The sequence below is a fragment of the Rhineura floridana genome, chromosome 16, assembly GCF_030035675.1.
Source record: "Rhineura floridana isolate rRhiFlo1 chromosome 16, rRhiFlo1.hap2, whole genome shotgun sequence".
In the NCBI taxonomy this organism is placed as follows: Eukaryota; Metazoa; Chordata; class Lepidosauria; order Squamata; family Rhineuridae; genus Rhineura; species Rhineura floridana.
This window is the reverse complement of record NC_084495.1, coordinates 15193050-15214022: the sequence shown is the minus strand read 5'-3', so window position 1 is coordinate 15214022 and position 20973 is coordinate 15193050. Positions and strand designations below refer to the sequence as shown.

Sequence of the window (20973 nt, the reverse complement as noted above, 5' to 3'; positions counted from 1 at the left end):
ATGGATGCTAAGCTGGCCATTAAAGAAATAAACGTAATTTTCCACCCTTTATTGTAAAACTGACTAGGAAAGGCACAGTGGCAGACTAGTGCAATGGCCTCAACAGAGAGGAAGCAAAAAATAAACGGTGTCAGTTCTCTGATCCACTGGTGTCTCCTTTCTCATCCTTGGTTTCCATTAAGCCACTCTCATCTATGTTCTCCAGAGATGATGCATGCTGGAGAGACAATTCAGACAGTGCCATGGTGGGGAGCTGATTTTGATCGGGGTAGAGCCAAGGCTTTCTGTCCAGGCTATGCTCCTGCTTCCAGACGGGGTATTTCAAGCAAGCTTTGTGCACCTTCTTCAACGCCTGACCGCAAGGGGGTGGGGTGAGGAAAGAAAGATGGTCAAAACCCACCCACATTCGACTTCCGTATGTGATGAGCACAATGACGAGGGAAGTCCCCCACCCTGCCAAACCTGGAACTGTACCTGCCACCACACCACCCAAGGTGCTTTGGACAGGAAGAATTATGAACCTAAGTCATGTGGCTGGAAGGTACCATGAGCCCATCTTGCTCAGATCCCTACTCAGGAGGACGTAAAAAGACATCCACCCACGTCACAACACAGGAATATAGAAAGCTGCCTTATACTAAGTCAAACCATTGGACCACCTAGCTTAGTACTGTCGACACTGATTGGCAGCAGCTCTCCAGGACTACAGAGAGGGAACTCTCCAGTTCTCCTCGGAGATGCCAGGGATTGAACCTGGGACCTTCTCCATCCAAAGCATGCACTCTACTACTGAGCTATGGCCCTTCCCCTAAAAATAAAGCAAGATTCCAGTCCTCATGTTTCTGAATTAAGGGGTGATTTAAATAGGAATGTAAGAAGCTACCTTTTACTGAATCAGACCATTGGTAGATCTAGCTCAGTACTGTAGCCACTGACTGGCAGTAGCTCTTCAGGGTTTTAGGCAGGCATCTTTCCCAAGGGACCTGATGCTGTGAGCATAAGAGGCAGCAGCTCACTTGAGTGAGTGTGGTATTACTCACCTTCGGTGCTAGGTACTGAGAAGCTTTATTCACAACCCATTTGGGCAATGAACCTAGTTTAGGAGAAAGAGAGACGGGGTGGATTAACGTACTTAAAAAAAAAAAGTTGCCATTCTAGATAGAACAACATCAGACAGCTTTAACAAGGTAACTTCTGGTGTTCTGGAAATTTTAAAATATTATACTAAGAAGAAAATAATGAAAATATGAGGTTTTAAAGTAATTTGATGGTAGAGTCAAAATGTGTGCTTAAATGAATTATTTGAATATAATAGAAAAAAATTCCAATGGATGATGAATCTGTTAATTGTTTTTATACCTCCAGCTGTGATCTGCACAGTCGTTGCAATTCTCTTCCAAAGAGAACATTCCATTCCTTAAATTGTTTTTCAGGATGTATTTTAAACTGTTGTAACCCACATTGGGGTCAAGGTCAGATGTTAACAAAACCATTTGTTGGGAACTGTTATTAAATGTGTTGCAGGTTTGAAGGAGTTAATGGAATGCCTGGGAGTATGAATGATGTAAGACTGCCAGGTGAGAGGGGGGTGTAAGTGAGAGTTCTAAGAGAGGTTTGAATAAAAGAGTTGGTTTTGACAGTTAGTAGTTTTTTGCTGTTGGGATTTGGAGTGGAAGGAGGGAGGCTGAGTTGTGGGATTGAGCTGGGTGGAAAGGAGTGCATTACATTTTAGTTAGAGGGGGCTAGGACAGGTAGGGAAGAGAGGGACTATACAACAATACACTATTTAACCCCTTGTATTTTGTATTTTAATAAAGTTATTCTGTTCATTTAAATTCCTGTGTGTCTGCCTGGTCGCGTGTGCTACTATATCAGGGTCCTATTCAGTTCCTGTACCTACATCCTATTGTGCAAAGAGGGCACACCAGTGGTCACCTTTTGGGTGGGACAAAAGGTGGAAGGGATGAAACTTGTGGTGCAGAGAGCATATCTGACCCAGGCTGAGGCAAGCGTCCCGATGGGTGGGGATTTCCTGAAGCAAGTGTGGGGTGTCATGAAGGATAATCCCTGGGAAGGGCGGGTTTGCAGCAGGCAATAAAATTAATAATAATGTTTTACCACTCCATACTTGCAAAAGCAGGCTTCTTAATTCTTTTCCAAGAAGCATCCTAACTACTAAGATCATATTAGGTGCCAGTTTACTATTTTTTTCATTCAATCACTTCTCTTGCTTCACTTAAAACACACTATTTTAACAGAGGCTTTAAATTTGCATCCTCAATATTTTGTGTATGATCTGTTCCTACAGCTAACCAAAATAATTTTATTCTAAGGCAAACCCACCAAATAGGATAATGGTGTTTTTTTAAATGGTACATCTCTGACATTGCAGAGAACTTTTATTCTTTTAAATCCATTTGTTTTTCCCCACTGAACATTTTGGCCACCAAGGGTAAATCTGGTTGCTCCATGGAACTAGAGCAAATTCCTTATTTTTTATTTATTTGAAGTCAGTTTTAAAGATTCATGTGTCTCTTTCCCAGAATGTGTTCAAAGCAGCAACTGAGAAAACAATAAAACTGCAGTCATATGAACCCAATAAAAAAAGATTTTAAAAAACCCCTACAGAAGAGTTAAATTAACAACAATAAAATGTATCAGACAAAGACACTGGCTGTGTTCATGGCACAATAAACTATGGTTTATCATGACATGAATGAGCAATCCACCCTCCTGGGCTCCATGTTTTCACTTCCATTTTTGAAGGAATGTGATTTTTGTGTAGGCAGAACCCAACAAACCGTGGTTAATCTTAATTATGGTTTGTTTGGAACAAGCCAGCTTCAGAGCATGAAGCTAGCTTGTTTCAATAAACAACGGCTGCAGTATAGGATCTGGACAACAACACTTGACAGTGGTCCATTAAAATCGGAAGCAAATGCTTCCATAGCTGCATTGGAAGGAGGTGGCGAAGAGGGAAAGGAGAAGCTCAAGGAAAAGCTAGGCTTGTTCTCATCACAACAAACCATGGTTTTCCATGATGTACTAATGCAGCCGATCCCTCTATGTGGAAATCCCAAAGGACAGTAGATGAAATATTTTATTTATTTCTTAGGTTTATATACTGCCCTTCCTCCCAGTAGGAGCCAAGGGTGGCAAACAAAAGCACTGAAAACACTCTAAAACATCATAAATACAGACTTTAAAATATATTGCAACAAAACATCTTTAAAAATATTTTTTTTAAAAAAAGAAAAGCTTTAAAAACATATTAAAAAGCAATTCCAACACAGATAGAAAATAGATGCAATAGAAAGGATTAAGAGCTCTTCTGAAATGCAAGCAAAGAGGAACAATAGGCTCAGTACCAACAAAAAGGCTCTGCCACAGCTGTAAAGACCCAGAGGATGGAATTCAGTGCTTGTCCTACTCACAGTAGACCCACTGAAGTTAATGGGCATGAATAACGGGTCTCTTAATTTCAGTGGCTCTATGCTGAGTAGGATTTAGTTGACTACAACCCTCTGCATCTAGAGGCAGGCATTTGTGTTCTATGAATAAATGCTAAGTGAACTGGGCTTGATTTGAGGAATGGAGGCAGAAGAGAGGCTCCCAGGCTGTCTGGCTTAACAGGTCAAATCCAGCACCTTGAATTGAGCCTGGACTCACCCCAGCAGCCAGTGCAATTGACAAAGCAAAGGCTGCTCGTGCTCCAGTCTACGGACACTTAATAGAATTTTGCCATTAGCAGCAGGCTTCAAAGGCAGCTGTGCATAAGAGCACATGACAATATTCAGGGCCTGAAAGTCACGAAAGAGTAGAAGTCTTGCTCCATCAAGAGAAGATGCAGTCTCTGATAATAATTTAACTGAAAGATACCACCAAGAGACCCCAGCAACCTGCTTTCATAGAGCTAATTTTTGCTCCTTCTCCCATAACATTAGAACTTGGGAACATCCCATGAAGCTGAATGTTGGAAGAGTCAGGACAGACAAAACAAAGTACTTCTTTCACACACTGCATAATTAAACAGTGGAATTTGCTGCCACAAGATGCTGTGAGGGCCACTAACTTGGATGGCTTGGAAAGAGGATTAGAGGAATTCATGGAGGATAAGGCTATCAATAGCTACCAGCCACAATGGCTGTATTCTGCCTCCACTGTTGGAGACAGAATGCCTATGAATGCCAGTTGCTGGGAATCACAAGTGGGTAGAGTGTTGTTAGGCCCTGCTTGGAGGCCTCCCATAGGCATCTGACTGGGCACTGCAAAAACAAAATGCTGGACTAGATGGGCCTTTTGTCTGATCCAGCAGGGCTCTTCTTATGTTCAAAAAGCAGATGTACAACCTGTTTAGGGACCATCGCAAATTAGCCTGCAAATCCATTGTGGGATATAACATGTAGGAAGCTGGCTTCCCCAAGGTCAGACTATTGGTCCATCTAGCACAGTATTGTCTACTCTGACTAGCAGTGGCTCTCCAGGACCTCAGGCAGAGGACTTTCCCCATCACCTGCTACCTAATCTTTCTCAGCTGGAGATGGGACCTGGGATCTTCTGCTTGTAAAATGAATTCTATCACCGAGCAATGAGCCGTCCCATGAACCTCCTAAATTCAACACTAAGAATCCAAACTACTGAAATACAGTAATTACTAGCTACAGACCAGAGCAGAACACCTCACCTTGTGAGCTCCAAAGGAAGATAACAGGATGTTATTACAAGGACAACAACCCTGCCTTGCGGGCCAGCCAATTTGTGGGAAAACAGAACTCAGAATCTGGAGCGCTCAACATACACAGCCAGTTTTTTAAAAGAAGAATAATTACATTTTGAGAACTCTTGGGACGCTTGTCTGCCTACTCTCTCAAGTGTGAAAAAAAGTGTCTCACTAGCAAATAAAGCAGGTCAACAGTTGAAGCAAGAGGGCCTAAAGGGTCATGCATATAGGGCAATTTTGCTCAGGAAGCAAGAAAAAAGGGCAGGCCATTGTGAGAGGCAGCAGCTTCCTGTGAACACCTAGAGGCAGCAATTTTGGGGAGGGAAAAACCTTGCCTGCTTTCTCTTCCTTTCCCCCACTAATAAAAGACTTTGGAGAGGAAGATGGGAAAACCACATTTGGGAGCGGAGGACATCGCAATGACATTGAAAGACTTGAGGAATTCAGCAAGATGACCAGACAGAGTAGTGCCATGCCTCCAATGCAGGTTAGGACCAAATGACCCCGCTGAACTCTTTTCACAGTCTGTACTTGTGCATCAGATGCCAACTTACCCAGGGCTGTGGAGTCTGAGTCAGAGTCGTGAGCAATTTTGGGTGGAGTCGGAAGAAATGTACCGACTCCGACTCCTTCATAAATGGCAAATGTATATTAACTAGTAATAACAAATTTACTGTAGTAAAATGGTAGCACAAGGCATTTCACCACCACGTGAATCCAGAGCTTGGAAAAGTTACTTTTTTAAACTACAACTCCCATCAGCCCCAGGGATTGGGCTCGTGGGAGTTGTAGTTCAAAAAAGTAACTTTTCCAAGCTCTGGATTCACGTGGTAGTGATGAAATGCCTTGTGCTACCATTTTACTACAGTAAATTTGTTATTACTGGTTAATATACATTTACCATTTATGAAGGAGTCGGAGTCGGACAGTAGAAAAATAGAGGGAGTCGGAGTCGAAGGTCTGGCGTACCAACTCCACAGCCCTGCTTACTTACCTTTAGGGTCAAGCTGGGCCAGGCAAGTCAGACGGCAGCTGTTGGGTCCAGTTGGTTGCACCAAGTATCCGGCTAGGAGTGACACAGCCCGCACCAGGTCCTTGCGTGGAGGGTATTTCTGCATAGGAGGGAGCCAAGCAGTCAGCTGTTGGACCAATTCTGGCATGGAGGTTTCCCCTCAAGAGTGAGTCTCCATCGGGCACCTGAGCTGGCCTCAAATGCTTGGACCCAGAGGTCCAACTGGCTGCCAACTTTTATCATCAATGGGCCAGCCATGGGAAGGTTCTCAGCTCTATCATACAGAGGACTAGCTTAGTGGCAAAGCGTCTGTGTCTGCTTTGCACACAGAAAGCTCTGGGTTCAGTCCCCAGCATCTCCAGGTACAGCTGGGAATATTCTCTATCTCAAATCCCAGAGAGCTGCTGTCACTCAATGAAGGCAATACTGAGCCCGGTGGACCAATGGTCTGACTCAGTAGAAGGCAGCTGGAAGCACTGTGGGTGTTGAGACCTACTTATCAAGTAGGGGGAGGAAGCTATACTCTGTCTATAGGAGACGCCTGTGACGAAATTGTTTAGTGGGTCTTTGAGAGGGTTTAGTCAATGTCCCGAAGCCACCCACCCGCCAACCAAGGACCATCTTGGTCCCCATTACTTTCCCTTCCTCACCCACCGGATGCTTTACTGAGAAGTTGAGGATAATATAAGACTTATCCAGGATTCGCCAAGACCTCAGGGTCACCACATCTCTGTTCTTTAAGGGCTTTGGACACTTCCCTAAGCCAAGGAGGAAAGAAAAAAGGCACCTCAGCATCACATCTAGAGATGGGAATCATCATAGGCAGGGGGCCCTTATGCACAAACCCTACATCACATTCACAACAGCAAACTTGTTCTCCAAGTATGAAGCCCTCTGCAGCCAAAACGGCACCATCCATGCACAAGAGGGAAATAGCAGCAGCAGGCAATGTTTGCTCGGGACTGTTTGGGCCACTTTAAATTTTTTTTCACATTTTTGGGAACCCTGACCAGTGGCTGGTGCCCATTGGGACTGGGAGGGCAGAAGGAGGCAGAGTCAGAGGCAATGACAGGCAGAGCCAACTAATTCCAGTTTTGTCCCTATCTTCTTCCTCCTCCTCCTCCCCGAGTTCTACAAAAGTAAGACCGAGACTAACCAGGAGGAAGCTGACAAGCAGCAGCCCCACACTCTAGACTGGCTGTCGATAAGGAAGCAGGCAGGCGGTGCCTTGCTGAAGGCAGACAGAGACTGGCGAGGCATTGCCCTGTTTGCCCTAAAGCAGTGGCTCCCAAACTCCTCCCCTCCAAGCCCACTCGAAAATTACAGAAGGTCTTGGCAGAGCACTTAATGATAGTTCTGCCTGTTGTCATGCCCTCTGCTAGATGCCTTTTGATTCGTAATTGTATTTTATGGCTTCTTTTGTTTCTTATGTATTATATTTCATTACATTACAACTGGAATTCCAAATCTGAATTCCATAGTTCCACAGCTACAATTTCAATTGTAATACAATAAAGTACAGTATAAGGCATACAAGAATAAATATATACTTAAAAGTTAAGGTGAATACTGAATGTGATGGATGTGCTGTCTCCCATCATCAACCCCAAATCCGCAGGCACACCACAGATCACCTGAATGAAGCTCATGCTGGTCTGTGGACCACAGTTTGGGAACCCGAGACCTAAAGGACCAGCCTCCACTGAATAATTCACTAGCCAGAATCAGATGCAACTGGCAGGCACTGGTGGGTATATATGGATAGCTCTATCTGCTTTATACTGCTGCTCAAAGACACAAATCCAAAGCTATGGCCACCAGGTCTGTGTGTGCCTGCTACTGAGAAAATAAATGAATAATTACAAAGCAAAGCTGAAATCTGTAAAATAAATTATGAAACTTTGCTCACAACTGTTACTTTGCATGAATTATTCTATTTTTAATTTACTGGCTTGCTCCATTTATATCCTACCCCCCCCCTTCCAATTTTATCTTCAACAACACTATGGAGTAGGTTAGGCTGCCAGATAGTGACTGGCCCAAGGTCACCCAGTGAGCTTCATGACTGAGTGAGGATTTGAAATTGGGTCTCTCTGGTCTTTGCCCATCACAGGGGCGGCCAATGTAGTGCCCTCCAGATGTTGTTGGAATACAACTCCCCATCTTCTGCAAATTGCATTATACAAATTGATACATTTGGAATATGATCTGCATAATTCACTCTGCAAGGCACAGAACAGGAGACGTGAAGCCCCCTTGCCCTCCCCCAATTACTCTTCCTACTACTGGTCTGAAACTTCGTAAGACATTGCCTACATGAATGCAAGATAACCGTTGCAACCTGAAGACCTAGAGGGTTAAATTGTGTTAATCTGGTGCAGCAAGAACATCAAAGAGAGACTTGTGGACGTTAATCATAGTGATTGTTCACAAAGCACGGCTGATCCAACGCCCAGATACTTTTATAAACAGTACTTTACCAACGGCCAATGTCATCATTACACATACATCTAAGCTTCAGTGTAATTATCACTGTCTGCATTTCTTCCTTTAATCTTCCTCTGACCCTGCTACTAACATTTCTCAGGTTCAGATTCCACAATGTCTGGTCCACAAAAGCTTATGCCATGATAAATGTTTTATCTAGTCTCGAAGATGCCACAACATTTTGGTTGTTAAAGAGGTAGAACAGGGATGAGGAGGACCTGCATCCTCCAGATGTTGTGAGACTCCACAGCTCCCATCAGCCCCAGACAGCATGTGGGCAGTGATCAAAGATGGAGGTGGGAGTGTTTGTTGTTCCTGAGCCAGAAACCTTAAAGCTTTGGACCTCAAGTGTGTTTGATTCTGATTTTGGATACTAGATCTCACTATCTGTCAGGCGCCACAAATTCCAGGCGTCTCTATCTGACCCTCAACACTCTACCCAGGCCACACCTCACCCTCCTTGAGTGTTTTTGCCTGGCTGGAGTGTGCTCTTGAACTCTGATAATGCCTCGTTTCCCTGGATAGAGACGGGTGTGCAGGTGTGTGTAGAAAGTGAGTACATTCAGAGGTGCAACAGACATTCATTGCTCTGCCTACTTTTGCTTCTGGCCCCACCCACTTCTGGCATGTGGCCCCTGGAAGATTGCCCAGATAGGAATGTAGTTGTTGGTCCCAAGAAGGTTCTCCAACCCTGCTCTCGGTCATATGACGGGGACACGAATGGAAAGGTCTGTCCATTTCAGTTTCTCATTTTTCCAATCTTAAATTCAGTTCTCCACATTTCTGCAGTTATTTGTGAGTGTTAAAAAAATCCTGATGAAAATTCTTCAGCACTTTAGTGCAAATTTCTCCTAAAAAACCATGTCTGTATGCAATTTTGACTGAGGAACCAATTTTTGCAAGCAATTGTTCCTAATTTAATGCAGTAATATATTAATGTATGCATTGAATATAATGCACCAACATATTCTATGTAAATTTTTGTAAACATTGTTTACTTGGAGAACTGTTTCACACCATTAAGATAAATGCAAATTTCAAAGGCTGTGTTTCAGTTCTCCATAGCGGTTAGAGTGTTGGACTAGGATCTGGGAGACCAGGGTTCGAATCCCCACACAGCCATGAAGCTCACTAGGTGACCTTGGGTCAGTCACTGCCTCTCAGCCTCAGAGGAAGGCAATGGTAAACCACCTCGGAATACCACTTACCATGAAAACCCTATTCATAGAGTCACCATAAGTCATAATCAACTTGAAGGCCATCCATTTACATTTATGATTTCAGAAAGTGCGAATTTGAGATTCGGCTTCAAATGCATACTGAATCAAATTTCTCTCCCATCTCTAGATCCCTAGACATTCTAGGCCATCCTCACTCACATGAATAGTAGCCAACATCAGCATTGTCAGAGAGGCGAGCGATCTCATGTGTCTCAATAACACTCAAGTCCCATTTCTTGCGATATTCGGTATCATGCAGGACATCATACACCGTCTCAGCCAGGACCTTCGGCATCTCTAAGCAGCCCTGCAGACAGAAGGAGGGGCATTGTCAAAACACCAATGTGGTGAACAGCCACAGGACATGGCGTAAAGACCCATGATACATCAATTTTGCAAAACTTAACTCTGTGGTAGAGCATCCGCTCTGTGTCCAAAGGATCCCAGGTTCAATCCCCAGCACCTGGAGAACACCTCCCTTCTGAAGCCCTGAGACAGGCGCTCTCCCCACTTGTGATTCCCAGCAGTTGGTATTCAGAGACATAGTGCCACCAACAGTGGAGCAAAGTGGGTGCTTGGGGGAAAAAATATAGGAACCGCCTTCTACTGAATTGGTCCAGTGATCCATCTAGCTGTCCAGCTCTCCAGTATTTCAGACCAGAAGACTCTCTCATCCCTACCTGGAGATGTTGGGGTTGAATTAGCATCTTCTGCATGGAAAACAGATGCTCTACCACCGAGCTAGATTCAGCAAGATTGCTTCAACACAAGACTTCTACACCACTGAACTACAGCCCTTCCCCCTAAAATGTAGTTGTCTTATAATGTGCTGTTAACAGGTCAAATGAACCTCATAAGCAGCAGTCTTTGCCTTAGGTTACATTCAAGCACACGCAGGTCAAAGATGCATCTGCCTATCCTGTTCAGATATACAACTTGCACAGAGGCCTGAAGCTGGAAAAACAGCAACCCTTGCTTCAGGCTAGTCAGATCTAATATATTCTTAATTTTATTAGTAGTACTAGTAATAGTAGCAGTAGCGGCAGCGGCAGCAACAGCAGCGGCAGCATTTATTGTCTGCCCTTCACCCAGAGGTCCCAGGTTGGGTTGCAACAACCTTAAAATACAGTGTTAAAAACAATTACAAGAATCACAAAATAGGGTGGGTCCTAAACATATATGCCTCAGGTGTCAAAGGTCAGGGTAAAGAGGTGTGTCTTCAGGATTCGCTTAAAGCTATACAGTTAGGTAGCCAGACACACCTTGGTGGGGAGGGAGTTCCACAGTTTAGGGGCCGCCACAGAGAATGCCCTCTCCCTGAGCTTCTGAGGGTGGTGGAACTACTAAAAGGCTGCTCTCTGACAATCTCAACATCTGAGAGCATCTGTAGAGAGGGGGGAAGTCTTTCAGGTATTTGGGACATAAGGTTTAGGGCTTGAAACATTTCATGGCTATGTGGGGATTTGAACCCTGGTCTCCCAGGTCATAGTCTAACACCTTAACCACTATGCTACACTGGCTCTCAACACTCTGTTAAACAGAGTCAATTCAACAGTCAGATTTCCCAGGGAACTCTATCAATTGTAGCTCTGTGAGGGTGTGAATGTGGCCTGTATTGTTTTAGCCTGGTATACTAATTCAGGGGAAGGGAAGAACCTTTTTCAGACCAAGGGCTGCATTATCTTCTGGTCAACCTCTGGAGCCCGTTCACCAGTGGTGTGTAGGACCAGAAGCCAAAGTGGGTGGTGCAACAGGTTTGACTTTTACCTTTGTACAGCAAGAGTCTGGAGTTTCTAAATACACCCACACATCTCTCTAACCAAGCAAGCAAGCGTCATTATTACAGTTCAAGGACAGATTCCACCCAAGAAACAGCACTCAAGGAGGGCCATTTGAAGTATGCAGTGTGGAGATAGGGGGTTTAGCTTGGGAAGCCAACTCTTTTTTAAGAGGCCAGTCAGTCTGATTTTGGCTCTTATTTTGTCCCCCAGAAAAAATAATCTAACGAAAACAGCTACTTTCACAAATTTCTCATCCTTCACATCCATCACTGAATAAACAGGAGCCTAGTGTGAGCTTGACATGAGTGGCTTGTAAATCATTGATTCATTGGCCAGCTTCCTGGTTGGCTAGTAAACAATAACTTGAGGTCAACAGTGGGAATAATTGCTATATTCTCCATTAATTATTTGAGAAGATCTTTGGCTGACATCCCACGTAAAGGAAGCTTCCATGTTGCTGTCACCTAATTAAAAGCTGGAAAGAGATATAAGCATAACGTCATGGAGGTGGGTGGCTTGTTTGGCTCCAGAATTATCCTGGCATTTCCTGTTTTCTGACCTTTATTGCTCAGTCTTAGCGCACCTTCCACAATGCCTTTTGCACACATCAAATGCACCACAGTGTTTGCCGTGGATGGGAAAACTGTCCTAGGGTCACTGTAGCCACACAACAACAGAACTTGAAAGAGAGCACTTTCAATTTTGCAAAATATACAATCTCATCATGACCTGTAAGTAAGGACACAGGAATCTGGCATTAACACTCAAGAAAATCAGGCAATAGCAAACAGCCCAGGGCATTTGATGTGCATGGGGGAAGTTCAGCTGATAAATCTATAACACACTTTCCCTGCTGGTCTTCTGAAACTCAGAAGAACAACGGTGAACTTGCATCTAAGTATTCTCTAACTGAGGAAGGAACCAGCTATATGCATTTCTCAGCCTAACCTACCTCACAGGGTTGTTGTGAAGATTTTTTTAAAAAAAATGAGGGACCATGTATACGCTTGGTCTCTTTAAGGCAGGGATGGGGAATCTGTGGCCCTCCAGATATTGCTAGACTACAATTCCCATAAACCCTGTCCGCTGGCCATGCTGAATGGGGGGAGTCCAACCACTTCTGGAAAGTCATAGGCTCTCCATCCCTGCTTTAAAGGAAGGGCAGGATACATTTGCAACAACCAAAAATTCCACCTTACATTTCCATGGGGCTGAATACATATTGCAAGGCAGCACATGCTGAAATCAACTTATTTTACTGCTGCTTCACGGGTCCAGAGCTGATCCCCCAACTCAAAGTAAGTCCTAGATAAAAGGTATATTTTATCTTTTATTCTTCTGTGCATATCCTAGGACAGTGGTTCCCAATCTTTTTTCTCCATGGGCCACTCAAAAACTGAGGGTCTTGGCTCAATTTTTCTGCCAGTTGCAGCAATTGTAATGCTGCATTGATTAATCATTATATTTGTATTACTGGATTTTATTGCATGACAATTTTAATTCCATAGAATACAATACAAAATTTAATAATGATAAAATATAATATATGAACTAAAAAGAAGCAATAAAAATACAATTAAAATCAACATGAATGTTTAATGCACGGCACCTGTTGTTCACAGCTGTTGTTACCATTGTTCTTCACAGACGCACCATGGACCACCTGAATGAAGCTCATGGACCACTGGTGGTCCACAGACCACAGTTTGGAAACCCTTATCCTAGGGACATTCTCACAACTCACTGTACTGTCTAGGCACATTATGAGTTTTGGTGACACGCAGTAAAAATAAAAGAAAACTGAATTTCCCCAAAATCAGAATGTGCATTCTTAGAATCACAGAATTGGAAGGTACCTCAGAGGTCATCCAGTACTGCTAGGCAGCCATCCAGATTCTACTCAAAATAAGAGAGCCCGTCACCTTCTGAAGCAGTCTGCTCCACTGCTACTAATATTTAGTGAAAATCCTTCTTCCTTTAATTTGAACCCACTGGTTTGGGTCCTTCCTTTCAAGGGCAACAGAAAACAAATTTGCTTCATCTTCTTTGTGACAACCTTTCAAATATCTGAAACTGACGATTATATTCCCTCTTCATCACCTCCTCTCCAGGATAAACAATCCCCCCCAACTCCTTCAAGCTTTCCTCAAAGGACTCTGTCTCCAGGCCCTGCTCCATCTCTCCTGCCTTCCTTTGGACACATTTGCACTGGGATTATTACAGATCCAGAAGATGCAAAAACCCAAATAAGCACTTGTGAAAATGGTGGCTCTTCCAGAGGGGCAAAGAATGGTACAACAGCAACTGAGCTGTCTTGCCCCAAATAGTGCTGCAGATCCTTTGAAATCCAGCCAAAACAAGCACTCTGATAGCTATTACGCCTGTAGGAGAAGGCTGCTTTTCCAGGCTATGCTTATGTTTCTTTTCTGCATTTCCTGGTACCCTGCAATTTAGATATCATCTCTACAGGCAGACTATACATCCAGGTTAGAAACAGTTCAACAACCCTTTCAAGTAGATATCATTATCCCAGTCTGCATCTGTATTAGAATTGTTTTTAAGATGTTTTTGGTGTTTTATCACTTGTTGTTTGCCACCCCGGGCTCCTTTTGGAAGGCTGGGATATAAATTTAGCAATAAAGAAATAAATACAATAAATAAACCATAGTTCCACGCTAGCTTTCTACCATATGAAACAGCATTCCAAGCCTCGATTTCTGTCTATCCCAGAGACTGGCCTTGGTTTCGTTCTTCAGTTAATATATTTTGACTGTACTACCTCTGAATTATGGGCGGTATTCAACTAAACAGTTGCGCTAGCACAGCGGGATTTCCCCTCCCCCATCATGCCATTCCCAAATCTGCACTGGAGGGTTGGAGAACCCCAGAACAGATGTAGGGGGCTCGTGGGGGGGAGAGAGGGGGGAAACTCATTGCACAAGCAAAAATCTGCTTAACACTACACCGCTCACAATCCCAAGAAATCCCAGTACCCAGTAGTGTAGTGGCAAATTCAGAAGTGAAGGATCCCTTCATGACAGTCACAGCCATGCCCCTCCCTATTTTTTTTTTTTTTGCTGCTGAGTTGAGAATGAGATTCTTGTTAATGCCTTCTCCCACAACAACAGATGTCCCTAGGAGCCAATAAGCACAAAAGAGAAGAGTGCTAGCTACTGAAAAGAGTCTTCTAGGTGGCTGACTCACCTGCTTTCACTCTGATTGGCTCCAATCAGCAGGAAAGGACAAGGAAGCATGTTAGAGGGCTCTTCTCAATGGCTAACACACTCCTCTTTGATCCTGATTGGCTCACAGGATGCTGGAGACATAGGGACCCTGCTGGGACTATGCTCCCAAAAAAGTAAGACCACTGGCCGTACCTTGTATGGAAAAAACCCTGAAATTCCCTCTTCTGCCAAACTCTTAAAAAGCCCCGTCGTCTTTCGCATACGATCATCCCCACAAGGGGACACGTATTACTTCTCTGAGCATCGTGGCCCGTGGACACATGCCTCACCATTCACACGTGGCACACCTCGCAGAAAACTCCCGGTCCAGGAGACTCGCTCCCATCCTCCACACGAAAACTGCTCTGAGTTCATCTCGGACCCAGCCGGGGTCCGCCTTGCCTCACCTTGACGCGGTGCACCATGAAGTCTCCCTGGGCAGGCAGCTGCCCCCAGACGGCGATGCCTTCCCGGTTGTATCGGCTCAGCCAGCCCTCCTCCGCCTCGCACTCCGCTTGGAAAGCCCGGAAGGCGTCCTCATCCGGAAGACGCACGGGCTCCATAGCGGGCGAAGAGGCAAAGCGGCACACAAGACCGTACAGCCGGGCCCAGCAGGTGTTCCGCGCCGGCAGGTGGAAAGGCCAGCTCCCGTTTCTTCCCTGTTTCCCCCCCCCCCCAGTTTACGTAGTAGCTAATCCCGGCTGCAGCACCTCCACTGTACACTCCGTCCGAGAATCCCACTAGTCCGCTAGGAGGCGAAGCGTCCGCCTCATCCCTGCAGAAAAACGCCTTGAAAGAGCGATCCGCGCCAGCTCAGGTAAGACGCTCTTCTTCTTCTTGGCCGCTGATTGGACGATGCCCTCAGAGACTTCTGCTCCTCATTGGGCAACGGCAGTCGCCATCCCTCCCACTCTGATTGGAAGGCTCCCTCGCCCACGATTGGTGAGGTTTTAAAAAGGGCGGAAAGAAAGTTAGGCAACTTTAACAGGGCAAACTGTTCAGACACGTGTGCTGCATAATAGCGAAAGCGGGATGGGGGGCATCAGAGCCCCCTTTCTTCGTAGCAGTAGGATCCTGTTTGGTTTTATAGTATAATATGTTGACTTGTGTTTTTTACAGTGTTGTAAGTCATTGGGGACTTTCTGGTAAAAAGCGACTCACAAATTAATAAATAATCGGCGTGGGGTTTTTTTTGTAAAAAATGAGGTGTCAGTACGCACACCTTGACTAAACTGCCATGGGCTTTAGTACAAAATGATTGCCATAGGAAGCAAAATAAAAAGAGAAGGTACTGTGTATGAAGAGTATAATCACTAACCAAAAAAAAATCACCGATAATAAAATCTACACCCCCAAATTTAAGCAGAAGTAAATATTTTCATATTTTAATTTGCCATAATTTATTTCTACTCCCTGCCCGTCCTGTAACTACAATAAAATATAGAAGCTTGTTTGTTTTGTAAAATTGGGGGTGGTAAAAAAAAATAGAAAGTTTTCCACCACCACAAACTAGTAGCACCTTAATGACTAAACTTTTATTAAGGTATACCTTTACCAGACAAGAGTCCATCAGATGTCTGAGAGGTAATTCTTAGTTGCAGGCAATTGTAACAGCAGCAGTGGGGTCAGGGAAATGAAATGCAAGTGCTACAGATAGTGACAGTTCAATCAGATCTAGAATGGATGCACCATAAATACAAAGTCATAGATGATAAAATTCTTCTTTGGAATGTCATCCTGAAGAAGACAGATCTTACTATCATTTAGGTATCTGGCAAAAAAAAACACTGTTTGCCCGGGCTCTTAAGAACTGCTAATATAAGCATTTTTAAAACTTAGACAGATTTTACCATTTATTTAAATTGCCTATTGCTATTTGTGGTTGGTGTGTTTCAATTTGCAGTACATGTTTAAAATGTACTTATTTCTTCACGCTATTTCGCTTCCCTGAGAACAAATCTATGCCGAAAGTTCAAGAGAGATACATTTTAGAGGTTGTAGTCAACTAAGTTTTACTCAGAGGAGACCCATTGAAATTAAAGGACCTAAGCTAGCATTGATTTCAATGAATCTACTCTGAATAGGACTAACATTTGATACAATCCTATGGATTATGCCCAATGTTTGTCTTACTCAGGGTAGACCCATTAATATTTGTGAACCTAACTTAGGTCCTTTAACCTCAGTGGATCCACTCTATTTATTTAGAGCATTTGTACCCTACTCTTCAGCCAAAATGACTTCCAGAATAGCTTATATACAAGTAATTAAAACAAGACAAGTCTGTCCTTACAGCCTTACTTAGGGTTGTATTCAGCTATGTAATTTTTAAGAAATCAACCTGGCAATACAATGTTTCTGAAAGAATGGAGACAGATAAAATAAACCTTTTTTACTGCATTTTAAAACACGTTTTAAACTTAAAAAAAACAACCAGCTGTTTACAGGATTAAAAATCACACCATAAAAAGCAAACTCAGAACTCCAAATAAAATGGAAAATTTAATAAGCAAAGCAAGCAAAACATACTATATATGATGGGGCAAAGAAAGAAGGAAATCAGTTTCGAAAGGTCAGCTGATACATTTTAATGGGCTTTCAAAAAGCAGGCAGTGGAGGGTGCATATACTTCTTTGGAAAGTCAGTTCCACCCCAGTGGGACAACTTACAAAGAAGGTCCTGTTCCTGCCCCAAAATTCAAATGAGGCAAGGACAGGGAGATTCAAGGCTAGGTATCAAACTTTTTAAAAACAATGTTTAAATGAGCTGTGCTCCAAACTGATAAACCCTGTTGTAGAAAAGAGTGGCTTATAACAAAGGTTTTAAATGCAAACATTCTGCCTGTTACAAGATAGCAGTTCTGCTTTGCTTTTTAAGAACAACAAAAATGAAACACATTTGTCTGCAGATTCCCATCCACATTCGGTAGAATTGCACAAGAGTTTCGTCATCCATCACGTATCTGAAGTAACTGTTCTAGTTGGCAAGCGGTAACAAACTACAAAGCATACAATAAATACAGAGTGGGATCTTTCAGAACTGCTGGTTGAGGTGAAGCAGGAATGTTACAAATGCTTTATACATCAATTAAGTGGTGTATTTGTTTCAGATACAACTTGAGTTTGTGGTTTTTATTGGACATGTTTTGCTCTTTGTTCCAGTGGGTTGCTGCTGAGCAAATTGAACCAGGATTGAGGGTTCCAATAAAGATTAATGAGTAGACCAGAATGTGACATGATGTACATGAGCCCTGGACTGGGTCTATTGATTAACATTACTTTGTGGGCCTCCTTCCCCAAGAAAATTCCCCTGGCTCCTTCCTTGCTTTCAGGTACCTGGTGAAAATGTTTTTGTGGGCCTTATAGGTCTATACAGTTTAAAAATATTTTTAACATTTCTCTCAACTGTTTTTACTCTTTTTAAAAGTACAGTATTTATTTTTGCAGTTATAGATTTTGCTTGCAAAGCACTCCAAGGTCATTTGATAAAGGTTGGAATAAAATTTTTCTAAATAACAAAAACGGGATCTTCCCAATTTGAGTAACTCAAAAGGGCTTGGCCCCATATCACTTGATTTCTCCTCAATGTGTGATCTCCCTTGAGGAAAAACAAAAACAGACTGGCCTGGTTCACACAACATGGTAAGCCCAAACTACGGCTTACTACAGGGGTTGGGGCACGTTTTCACCCAGTGGGCCAGCTCTCTCTGCCGCCGCCCCAACCATGCAGAACAACTTTGACGGATGGGCAGGACTACCCATCTGTCACTCATCTTATGTCAAGTGATTGAAAGGTAGGTGGTCCCACCCACCTGTCAGAGTTGGTCTGATGAGGTGGGGGTCAGATACTCATCAAGGAGGCATCTGAGCATCAACTAATGAACAGGAAGTTCAGTTGTGCTTTCTGCAGGGAAAACAGTTGAGGCTCTACCTGTCCCACACCTGATGGCACATGTCAGGTGTGGGCCCGGTGGCCTGGTTTGGGGAAAACACCCTGGTGGGCCAAACCCTTCTGAGTTACTCAAATTGGGGAGATCCCAATATTTCCCCCAATCCTACCTTGCCAGGACCATATGGAACCTTCAGGCTTCTGGGAAGGAGCTCACAGCCGCTTTGCTCCTCCCCAGTCCTTGGGCTGCGGCTCAAGGATAGCAAGGAGGGTACATAACCACAAGCCCAGGTTCAGATGGCACACTAAGCCAAACCTTGGCTTAGCTCTGTGTGGGAGCAAAAAAGACCAGGGAGGAGAAAAGTGGCCGTGGGCTCCTGTCTGAGATTTCACACATTTGCATAGTCCGAAGTAAGCCATAGTTGCTTTACCATGTCATGTGAACCAGGCTACTGTGAAGCAACATAAAAGCTGTGGTCTCTGCTCCCCAATGACTCACACACATATGTTATCACTGTGCATACGAACTAGCCCAAAAGATCAGTGGCTCCGTTTATATTGGTGGAACCCAGTCCATTGCAAGGTATTATGGTAGCTGTACTCCACACTTACCTGCCCTGTTTATTTTTCATTTAAGAATATTTATATATACCCTTTTAATATTACCCGCCCTGTTTATTTTTCATTTAAGAATATATATACCCTTATAATATTAAAAATCTAACATCTAAAGCAGCATATAACACATTATAAAACAGAACAAAGACAATAAAATGAGTATAAAACCATAAAAGTTATACAATCCAGTCAGTTGTGTATGCAGGCAACATGAGCATAAATGCCTGTTTGAACAAAGTATGAAGCGAAAAGATAGCACAGATGAAACAGCTCTATTTTTATGTTTTAATTACACATACCCGACAGGCTCTTTCAGAAGAAGGGAAAAAAACTTCAAGACAAAGCGTGGTTGATAAGAATGATTGGAAAGCTACACGCTGGTTTCCCCAGCTGCCCAAAGCAATCTTCCTGATTAATAGGATGTAAACAGTGGAATGCCATTTTTTTACTGTCTTCATCTATACTCTCTAGCTTACAGCCCTGCTTAAGTGCAAAGCAGAAGAGGGGCAGGTTAAACCAGTCACTCTTGCAGAGTGATGAATTGTCCTCTGACAAAGTGCAAACCCACACATTAAACTCTGTATTCAAAGAGCCCCACCTTCTTGAGCAGCAGCCAAGATTAAAAAGAAAGAAAAACCACAAAGTCATCTTTAGGAACAGGTGGGGTTACAGACCCTGCTTAGATGGAGAACCAAGAAGCACCTATTTGTGGTGGGCATGAAGGAGCCAGAGGGGCCTGATTTCTGGAAAGTGCCTTCAAGCACTGATTCTTTAGGCTGTTTGAGGTATATTGGCCTCGAAATTTCTTTTGTCTGGACTAAGGCTGTGCATATACCACACCTTTAAAACACCTGCCCAAGAATCCTGGGAACTGTTGAGTTTTTTGGGGGGGGGAGGATGTGTTTTGAAGGTAGGATGTCTATGCAGTCTATAAGTGTCAAAAGCCTAATGGGACAGTGCAGAGTGGGAACGTCATGCCCAGGGGCTGAATGCATGCCTCCAGACTTTCACCTGGCCCGCAACTCTTGTCAAGCCACAACTTTCACTGGCCTTCACACCCCTGGCTGGAAGGTGTCCTTGAACTCTAATCTTGCCTCTTGCTTGCCTGGCTAGAGGACAAAGAGGGATGTCTGAGTGTGTGTAGAAACTAGCCTACTGTACCAAAGGTGAAATGAGCTGTTGGTTCTCACCTGAAAGGTGATTTTATTAGATCTCTTGCTCTCCCCCGCTTTTGCCCACACCCTCACTATTGGCATGAGGATCTTGTGGGTGTGCACAACACCAGAGGGAAGTTTATTGCACAAAGTGTGGAATTTGGTGATGGGTGCAGAATTCCATATCCCTAAAAGCCCATTTTTCTCACACACAAACACAACCCACCCCCCAAGCTAGGTTTGTAGTCCATATGGCTGCAAATAGAGGCTTCAAAGTAAAAGGGCAGTTTCTGGTGAACCTCAGTAGATTGGGGGTGGTGAAGGGGAGCTGAACAACATACCCGATTACTTAAGCCCTAATTGCAATTTCATACCCCATCCCATTAGTAGCATCAGCAGTTTTATATAACAAAGCTCAGTGGCAGTTCCCAATTTGTAGATGGTGGGTTGCATGTGTCTCCCACATTGTTGACGTTCAGGAAGAATTTAAAAACATTCCTGTTTACCTAGGCATTTGATGGCTGAAAGGTACTGTTCCCGATAACCCTGAAATCATTGGCGCAGAGAATGTGATTGTTTCTGTTTTTAGAATGTTTTAAATGATATTGTTATGTTTGTTGCCTTGGGCTCCTTTCAGAGGTTATAAAGTGAAATAATAAATTGAAATCAGACCACAATAATATCCAAGTTATATATGGCACAGAACAGAGCTTTTATGGCACATTGTTGAAGTTAGCCTGTGCACTAAGGTCATAATATCAAATATTACTCTCTCTTATATGCAGAACATTTGTGGATAAAGAGGCAGGTTCGAGGAGCCACCCCTTTCCCCCTTAAAACAACCCATCACAATGACATGACTGTGGTGA

General features: G+C 43.6%; 1 protein-coding gene across 2 annotated transcripts; it reads right to left on the bottom strand.

Annotated features, from left to right (window-relative positions):
* Positions 1-34: 34 nt before the first annotated feature.
* LOC133371434 (START domain-containing protein 10-like) lies at positions 35-15311 on the bottom strand. Of its 2 annotated transcripts, none has more exons than XM_061598872.1 (6): positions 14852-15311; positions 9599-9746; positions 6387-6490; positions 5715-5832; positions 1041-1093; positions 35-352 (listed from the first exon to the last, which is right to left on the bottom strand). In XM_061598872.1, the coding sequence occupies exons 1-6, from the start codon at positions 15005-15007 to the stop codon at positions 131-133; spliced, it is 801 nt and encodes a 266-aa protein (XP_061454856.1). In that variant the 5' UTR covers positions 15008-15311; the 3' UTR covers positions 35-130. The 2 variants fall into 2 exon arrangements, with proteins under 2 accessions (XP_061454856.1, XP_061454857.1); XM_061598873.1 differs by lacking the exon at positions 14852-15311 and adding an exon at positions 14735-14819.
* Positions 15312-20973: the final 5662 nt, after the last annotated feature.